Source organism: Spermophilus citellus (genome assembly GCF_964194105.1).
Source record: "Spermophilus citellus genome assembly, chromosome: 3".
NCBI classification, from domain to species: domain Eukaryota; kingdom Metazoa; phylum Chordata; class Mammalia; order Rodentia; family Sciuridae; genus Spermophilus; species Spermophilus citellus.
The window spans coordinates 71,469,797-71,479,181 of record NC_138184.1 but is presented as its reverse complement, the minus strand read 5'-3'; the positions used below and the strand labels follow the sequence as shown (position 1 = coordinate 71,479,181).

The window sequence follows — 9,385 nt, the reverse complement described above, 5'->3', positions numbered from 1 at the left end:
GGGACTGGGCATCCTAAAAAGAGGGGAGCCCCAGGAAAGGTCTCAGCCACACTGTGGTGGCTGCATCAGATGGGTACTGCTCTCTGCTGTCTCCAACACTGCCACAGAGCTATCAGGAAAGGACTGTATGTGGGTTGTGGCAGAAATGAGACACAAACCAAGTGCACGGGCCTTTATTTCTTTGGGTCACAGGATTTGTGCACTGGAATTCTTTTTATTTGGGGGCTTCAGCTGCCAAAGGAGAGGCCAAGACCAAAACAAACTCAAAACCTGGGGCCTGGCAGAGGTTGGGATGTGCCCATGGAATGGGGAAGGTATAGAACCAACAACCCTGCTCTCCACCCAGCACTGGGGGAGACAGCTGGTAGGCTAGGCCTCCCTCCTTTTCATGACACCATCCTAGTGCTTGCACAAAAAACCCAGGAAAAGGTGGGTGACAGGTGCAGCCAGATGAACCTGGCTTGATCTTAGAATGGTGATGCTTGCTGGCAAATGGCCAAATACCAGGAAGATAAGTTCCTTGCATCTTTCTGGTGATGGTAGACAGGGCTGTATTCCCAGCAATGCTGGTAGTGGTGGCCAGCAGGGATCCCCACCTGGTCACAGGGCTGTCTTCCCTGTCTGGCAGCCCCTTTGTTGCAGCTTCCGGATAAGTTCCAACAGGTTCATCTGTAGTGTCAGCTCCTGGAATACAGAGGGATCCTCCATGAGGGCCAGATGACACCTGGTGCTCTTCCACCCTGGCCTAGAGGCAGATAGATACCAGGGCCTACAGGCTCACCTCCTGTGGGCCATGGGACTGGCCTCCAGGTTCTTTCTGGAGTCCCACTTCCTTGCTATCCCCACCTCTACCACTGAACCTGAGCCTAACTCATCAGGGACCAGGAGTACAATCCTAAATGTATTTGGCCTTCAGGGACCAATGATAAGGGCTGCAGCAGGGCCAAGCACTGACCTGTGGGTTGGTAGTCACATAGAAGCCAGCTACCCCTGCCTTCTCGAGTGTGCTCTGCTGGTCAGCCACTTTCCGGTCCAGCTCCAGGACAATCTTCTGGTCCATTGCATGTTGTTCCTCCCGGATCCGATGCTCTACTGCCTGCCGCAAACAGAGTGAGGGTGGCTCCAGGCTCAACCCCCACCCTTCAAAGCCTCAAACACATGATTTTGCCTGCCACTTCCTCTTGAGTACCTTGCCCATCCCCAGTAACACTGGCTCCAGGACCACAGGTATCCTCACCACACCCAGTCCTCACCCTTCTCAGCCTCACCAGACTCGGCAGAGAGGTTCTAAGAGGCTTCCCCCAAAGCCCCAGCAGCCTTGGACCTAGTGTACATCTCTGTAGCCACCACCCATACTCTCCCATGGCTTGTTGATTATGTATGTGTCTCCAATTGACTCTGAGCTCCCTGGGAGAAGGATGGATCCCTTTCTGGCTATCCCTGTCACTCCACCATTGTATTTGCATGCATGAGGCCTCAATGTTCCCCATTAGCGCCTGCTCTGTGTGCACCCCAGCCCACAAGAAGCTACTGTTTTAGAGAGTAAGAGAATCACAGCTGGGCTTTCACTCCCCACCCAGCCCTGGCCCATGGCAAAAATCCGTGTGTAGGCACTCACCAGACCTCTGGTGGTCAAGACTCAGAATAGCTGCAGCTCCTGAGCCACCCTGAGCTCTATTAGCAGAACCAGGTAGTCCCTGCAAGGAAGAGCCAGGCCTGGCCATCCCACCCCTGTCCCCTACCTCTAGCTCCCGATGCTGAGCTGCCTGGAGCACAGGTAGGTTGTGGGGCCGGCAGGCTTGCTGGGCTTCTAAGTGCTTCTGCCGTAGGGCCTGCCTGAGAACTGGGAATGGAGTCGAGTCATTAGGAATAGCAGGTTTTGGGGAGAGGGGAATAGACCCCAAACAGGTAAGAACGGAGCCCAGAGCATACCTCAATCCTTCATGTCTGCCCCTTCAGCCAGGCCTAAGGATGGGAAGCACCACCTCATGATCCCACCCTGCCTTAAGCTCTATGTGAAAGAAAGCTATGTGGAGTCTCAGTTCTCCCAGGTCTGCCCTCACTCAGGGCACCTTTCTGCACATCCAGGGGACTCCAGAAGGTACAGGGAACTGAAGGAAGATGGAAAAGGGAATGTTGGTGTAGGGTTGAGATCAGAGCTACAGCCTAAGTTGGAGGAGGTGGGTGGGTGACTGAGGTCTGAATGCTTATAGGCTCAGGTGATAGAGTTTTAGTTGTGCCCTGCCATCATCTATGGGAGACCAAAAGAGATAAAGGACTGGGAAATGAAGGGAAAAAGATTGCTGACTGCCAGCTGTGTGGCTGTGCTGTTCCTTCCTTGGTAATGCCCTTCAGGGTAATAGAACTACCCCTCCCCATTGGCATCTCCCAGGTATTGCACAGCAGCCAAAGAAGGGAGAAGGGTGGGTATAGACCTGGGAGGCCCCCATTTGGGTTAAGCCTGAGGTATCAGGAGCCAGCAGAAGTTCTGTGCTGAGGAGTTTATGTTGTTCCAAAAGGATTTCACCTTCCACCACTGAGCAAGGCTCCATGGTCCCTGCAAAATCATGCCACACACATAGATGGGTGAAAACTGTCCACTCTGATGAGCTGATCAGAGGAGGACAGGAGCACCAGATGAATATACAGCCAATGCCCTACACCTTACTGGTCTAAATATCAAACAGTCATGCCTCCCCATCAGGGAGGGGTTGCTGGCAGGACAAGAAAATGCAAAACCCCACACTCTCTAGGAAGAGCTCTCATGTGACAGCTTTTCTCATGACTGTCCCTGAGGTTCCTGGCAGGTAACCTGGCCCCTGCAGTGCATATAGCCATCTCCAATCCCATTTCCTGGCATTCTCTATATACCACAATGGTGACAGTTGTCACAGTAAATGTGTTTGAAATCAGAAGACACCTTCAAAACACCTCCATAAACACAGAGGCAAGAAAGACACTCTGGTTTTCTGGTTATAGTGTACATTAAGTGGAAGCAGGCTAAAGAGCAAAGATAAATGCAGGGAAATGTCATTTTCTTCACTCCATTTATCAAATGTTGCTATAAATCCCAGGCAAACTCCCAGATTCCACTGGTAAGCAAAAGAAAACATTAAGGAGAGAGCCATGCCAACTACCTGCTGAGAAGGGGCCTGGCTTTAGGAATGCCCAAGGAAAACAAAGGCCAATTACCACCTGTTAAAAATTATTTGAAGGAAAGGCAGAAAGTCCGCAGAAGCCTGTTTTCTGCTGGCCATACCAAGACCTTGCTCAAGCCTTCTGAAGGACAAGACAAAGGTTCTAGAGAGTTACCAAAAACTGTCCCACTTAAAAGCAATCAGGATTCCATGAAGAAATGGCTGATTCCAGGATTGAGGCAAGGAAGTGCTGGAAAAATAATGGGAATACATCAGATGGGGACAGCCTGAAGCTCTCAACATGGCAAACATGGCACAATTTGAGCATTAAAAAGAATAAATTAGGAGCTGCGGCTGTGGCTCAGTAGTAGTGCACTTGTCTGACATGTATGAGGTACTGGGTTCAGTCCCCAGCACCACATAAAATAAATAAATAAAATAGAGGTATTGGGTCCATCTACAACTAAAAAAGTATTAAAAAAAAGAATGAGCTATGTATTTTGGATCGGTGAGCTATGTGTACCTTGTACGTCAATGAAAATGTTTAAAAATACAGTTGCTCAAGCATTTACGGAAGAAGTAATACCAACTCTTCACAAACTCTTCTGGAAAACTGAAAAGGCCACTTCTCAACAAATTCTAAAAGGCTATCATTACCCCAATGCCCAAACTAACAAAAATATTACAAGGCAACTACAAACCAATATCTGTCATGAACACAGAGTCAAAACTGCTTAACAACATTTTAGCAAGTCAAATCCAAGATAGACAAAAATTATAGTACATCATGACTTATCCCTAGAAGGCAGTTCATCTCAGGAATTTAAAAAAACCAATGTAATTCACTGTAGTAATAGAAAACCCACCTGATCACCTCCATAGATGGAAGAAAAGGACTTAATAAAATCCAACATCCGTTTTCAGTAGTCATAGATTAATCCTGGGGCACATGGACATTGCCTGCCCTCATGGGGAAGGGACCTTGCAACACTAGGAGGATTTTTTTTTTGGGGGGTCTGTCACCAATATTTATCCTACATCTAATCAGGCCTCAATCTGCTGTCCAGTTTACAAAAAACAACAGTGTGGAGAAACAGGTTAAATGATAGCATGAAGAAACAATCAAACAGATGCAGTACAGGGACATTTTACAGGTAGAATGCACTGGATTCTTCAAAAAGTCAGCCTCTATAAATGTTAGGAACTATTCCATATTGCAGGATATGAACCTGGACTGGATCCTTAATTATAAAGTGACAATTTGAGACCTGTTAGGTAATGTGACCATGACACCTGGAATGGTTCACTGTGGTTGTGTAGGAGAACATTGTTCTAGAGCACTGTTTCAGTTCTCTCAGGGTCAAGGTTTGACCCTAGGGCTGTTTGCAGACATGTCTGATTGTCATGACTAGGGAAGGGTGCCTCTGTCATCCTGTGATGCACAGGACACTATCTCATCATAAAGATTCACCAGTTTAAATGTCAACAGTGTTGGATTGAAAATCCTGGTATAGTGGAATGCTGAGGGCTTCTGGTGAAGTGCTCAGGTGTTACATAAACGTACTATGGAAAAATATTGTTAAATCTAGGTGGAGAGCAAAATGGTATTCATTATACAGTTCTTTCAAATTTTCCAAATGTTTTAACTCTTTTTTTTATAACAAAGGAAAAAATAAAATAGCAAAGGTAAAAATATGATGGTGTATGGAGAGCTCTCTATTATAATTTTCAGCAAGGGGCTCTCAAGCCCTGATGGGGACACACAAGAGGAAGCAAGCCTGTGGATCAAATGGAAAGCTGTTGGAGTTGCTGAGGGTGCTATAGGGTTCAGAGCTTAGGAATTCTATGAACAGCTGGTGTGGTGCCCTGTAAGGCCTTTGAGGGAACTGACCCTAGAGTGCTGCAGAGATGTCAACGAACGTTTATCCGCTGTGGGGTATGGGTGTGGTCAATGGCCTCCACGCAAAGTCCTTGGGCCTTCTAGTTTAGAAGTGGGCGGAGAAACAGGGTATCCTAAGCAGGGGTTTCTGGCTTTCTGTCAGGCTCAGAAGGAGGTTGTGCAATTAATACTGGCTTGATTCAATGGCCACCAAAAAGGCACTACGGAAAGCTCTGCATCCTTGATCTGGTCAACCTGAGGTGTCTCCTGCGAGGGACCCTTAGGAAACCTACAAAGGTCAAGCACTCCCGGGGCTGGCCGACCTGGAGAAGGAGTTTGCGTTCTCCCGCCACCCCTCCGCACCTCGGTGTTCGTTCTGTAGTCGTAGACGCTGGTTGTAGAGGCTCTTTTCGGTGAGATGCTGTATCTCCAGTAGCCCCTGCACAATCTCGAACACGGTGCCGTCAAGGAGCGCCAGGGCTAGGTCGCTGAGAGTGGTATAGGACAGGCGCTGCTGAAAGGAGCTGCAGGCAGAGCGGCGCGGTGAGCGCGGGCGGGACTTGGGCCACTTAAGCGGCCCGCCCCGCCCTCCGCTGCGCACCTAGGTAGCTCTTTAACCAGGCTCTGCAGCGCCGACAGCAGTTGGTAGTGCTTTTCTTGCTGTCGGGCCCCGTCCACCGACTCCTCCAAGGAGCTGGCGTAGCGCTCCATGGCGCTGGCGTTCACCAGCTGCTGGCCACAACAACGCTACCAGCTCCCTTCACGTCAGCTTTGAGCGCGGTTCGCTTGACCTCTTTTACGTCATTCTTGAGCGCCACTCGTCTGCCCGCCTGCGCGTCCCTCCCCTTGCGTCCGCCCATACCCGCCTTCTAACATGGGTGTCTTAAATCTCACAGTGTCTGGTCAGTTGATCCTGCCGCCGATCCTGCCTGGATATCGGGGTATTTCAAAGAATTCCTGTCCCGTTTACACAGAGTCTGCGCGCACCAACTCTCCACCCCCTCGCCCGTGGAAGGCGCGAATTTTAAGACTTGGCTCTTTCTTCACCAGTGGTCCAACAAAGGAAGCCCAGTGCTACTGTCCACAGCCACCTCAGCCTCATGCCACTTCAGGTCAAGCAGTGGGGTGGGCTTGGAGTCTGCGTTCCCTTTCCTGCTAGGGTTTAGACTGTGATAAAGGACATCACTGGAGCTACTGATACCGCCGGTTACCTTGAGGAGTCATTGCTTCCCCAAATACACCAGAGATGCACTCAGAAGCAAGTGTAGAGTGGAAAGTAAAAAGCTTTATTAAAGGATGGCAGAAAAGGGGCTGGGGATGTGGCTCAAGCGGTAGCGCGTTCGATCCTCAGCACCACATACCAACAAAGATGTTGTGTCCGCCGAGAACTAAAAAATAAATATTAAAAATTCTCTCTCTCTCTCTCTCTCCCCCTCTCTCACTCTCTCTTTAAAAAAAAAAAATAAAGGATAGCAGAAAAGACGTCCCCTGAAAGGTGGAATCCGTAGGCTGGGGAAGGCTCATCCCTTTTATATCTAAGGCGTTCTTTTGTCCTCCTACATTCCTGTTTTTTATCTTGCTTATTTCCCTTTGTCTTGCATGTTGGGGGATGTAGATGAGGAGGCCAAAAGATGGAAAACAGCTGGGCCTTGGGGCAGGAGGGTGGGGGGAGGAGTGATTAGGGCCAGAAGGGCCTAGGGTGAATTGATTAGCACCTTCCATCTCTGCTGGGAGCTGCTTCATTTACAGTTCTTTAGGATGGGCGGTGTGTGTGTGTGTGTGTGTGTGTGTGTGTGGGGCTTGGGAACATTAAGATTGCAATCTCCCAGGTGTAGTTTCTGGTTTATTCGACTCAGCTCCGACTCCATATTTCTCTATTAGACTCCATATCAGATCCGATTTACCTAGCTACACTATACCTATTTTTAAATCTGGCTTCACCCTCTGGTTAGAATAGTGGGGAGACTGAGTCCCAGTCTGAAGCTGCCTTGATTTCTCAGTGCTGCCCATCCTGCATCCTGAACTGGGACCACGAGCCCCCTAGCTTCCTTGTGTTACAGCCCCACCTCCCACATCCCACAGGCTGTGGGCTTGTCCCCAGCTGCTGTGCTGGGCACTGAGGGGCTTCTAGCTGGCTGGTGCTGAAACAACAAAGAACAGCCATCAATGTGGAGGAATTCTGATATGGGCTGCAGAAGGCCAGGAAGAGAGTGAGGCCAGGGGTTTGCATTACAGAGACCTCTTGGATTTGTGCTGAGAGCAGTAGTGGCCTCTGAAGGATTTGGAGGCACAGACACAGTCAGATTTGCTGTTCACAAGTCATTTTCCAGCTGCCCAGTTGAGTGTTTGGCATTGTGTGAAGTGGCCCTCTTTCGACTTGGGGGGGTTGAGGGAGAAAAGTAGGAGAGGTATTGAGATTTCTAGGATCATACTGAAAGACCCTCAGACCCTCAAATCCCCCGTCCAAAAGAGAACTAGCGTCACACTGGCTGCAAAAGCAAGAGGCAAGTTTATTAATACACAGGCGCCTGCGGGTGCACAGCAAAACCTCAGCCGAAGCTTTGGTGAACTGGCACACCGGGCTTTGGGGTACAGATCTTTTATAGGGAAAAAGGAGTTGTTTCCCACCTAGCACAATAACAGGTGTCTCATTGGTCCCTTTGAATCCAGCGTACAAGTCACTTAAAGGGTAAACTTGTTTTTCACTATGATAAACTTGTTTTTCACTATGATAAACTTGTTTTTCACTATAGGTTCCCGAAAAACTCATAAATCTCACAGGTTTACATTTTATTTCCTCCCTGTTCCCGCTTATGATCCCAGTTTGCTCAAGCATGTCCTGTGATGTGGGCAGGGTGCCCTTTCTAACAGGTTATGTGGTGAGCTCACCCTGTTTACTGCATACTTTCTACTTTTCATAATCGGGCCTTAGGTTATGGGGCTGGGGTCCTTCAATACTGAATTCCCTAGATGGTCTCCCAGTTTTCTCTAGGATCCGTTTCCTCAATCTTAGCCATTGTTGGCTATACTCCCTATCACGCTCATGACCTAGTTTGAAATCTGAAATGAATATAATGAATAATGGCAATTGCTGAGGCCATTGCCATGGAATACATAGGGAGGGCTAGAGGCATGACTGGAACTTGTGAGAGCCAAGCCTTCTGCTAGCAGCTGGGGCTGGGCCTTGGGGTAAGGTTTGGGGAAGGCACCAATTGGTTGAAGGCACCTGCCTGAGGATGTTCAATCTAGGTATACTTCCCACCTGTGTCCTCATTTTTATGAAAAAGAGCCTATTATGATGTGCATTTATGAAAGGAGTCCATGTGAGACCTGGAATATGCACTGGGCAGCCCCATGTAATAAGGTTTTGGCCTTTGGCCTCTTTACTCTGTCCTGGGTCAGCGGCTGGGGTGGGGGCTGTGAACTGCAGCTAGAGTGGATCAGGCCTAGATTATGACACCTACAGTTCACTTTGTTGGCTGCTACTGTAGGAAGGCCCTCCAGCAACACCTCTTCTAACTGGGACCAGTGTCCCCAGCTCAGCAGCACCCCTCCTGTTGTGAGTCACTGAGGCATGGGAACTCTTAGTCTACCTCTGACTGTCAGGGAAGGTCTGATCTGGAAGAATGGGTTCAGATCCCCCAGAATCCCAGGAATGGATGGTTTGGTGATCATCTCCCCACTAAGTGTGTGTTTAGGAACTGGTGGCAGTGAGGCAGGTGTGCAGATGTGCAGTGGGGTTACATATCCCCCGTGTATGTGTGGACATGGTGGGGCCATGTGACACTTCATGTTGGGTAGTGTCCTCTTTTCACTCTGTAGTCACCTGCTCCACTTGGCCTCCCAAGTTCTCCCTGCTGACTGGTGATACTTTGGACTGGTGTGGAATGATGGTGGTGTGCTTCAGGGACCTGCAGTTTTCCTATTCCTGGCAAAGTTTGATATTCTTGGGAAAGCACAATTTGAGCCTGTGATATGAAGAATGTGTGTGTGTGTGTGTGTAGGCTTTCTGGTGTGTTTTTTGTGTCTGTCTTTGAGTTGCATGTGCCTCTCTGTGTTTCTCCATGAGTTTTCCTGTGTTTGGTGTGTGTCCCATCCTGTGAGTGCAGAAACAGCCTTTGCGTGTATCATCATGGGCTAGGGGGGCAAAGATGTGACCTACAGTTGACATGAGTCTTCATTGGATGACTGTGTGCAGCCTAGAATTGTGCCAAGTATAGTCTGCACAAAGCTCCCTCTCACTCAATCTCAATCTCATGAGACAACTTTTCATCACCTCCATCTTTGGTTCTGAAGAGATTCACTGCTCCATTACCTCAGAACAGAGCTGCAATTAATGAAATTAAACCAAAATCTCAAATGAGATTGC

The 9,385-nt window shown here is 48.9% G+C and overlaps 1 protein-coding gene and 1 pseudogene across 3 annotated transcripts in view; one reads left to right on the top strand and one right to left on the bottom strand.

Annotated features, from left to right (window-relative positions):
* LOC308644334 (actin-related protein 2/3 complex subunit 5-like) overlaps positions 1–9,385 on the top strand; it is a 30,844-nt pseudogene that overhangs the window by 4,234 nt on the left and 17,225 nt on the right. The gene's annotated exons all lie outside the window — the stretch shown is intronic.
* On the bottom strand, positions 158–5,830 carry DGCR6L (DiGeorge syndrome critical region gene 6 like). Of its 2 annotated transcripts, none has more exons than XR_014020967.1 (5): positions 5,618–5,830; positions 5,340–5,540; positions 1,743–1,843; positions 956–1,096; positions 158–684 (listed from the first exon to the last, which is right to left on the bottom strand). XR_014020967.1 is itself a non-coding variant. In XM_081285324.1 (5 exons), exons 1-5 carry the CDS (start codon positions 5,725–5,727, stop codon positions 601–603), a joined length of 597 nt encoding a protein of 198 aa, XP_081141450.1. In that variant the 5' UTR covers positions 5,728–5,804; the 3' UTR covers positions 158–600. The 2 variants fall into 2 exon arrangements, 1 of the variants encoding a protein (XP_081141450.1); XM_081285324.1 differs by having other exon boundaries at positions 5,380–5,540; positions 5,618–5,804.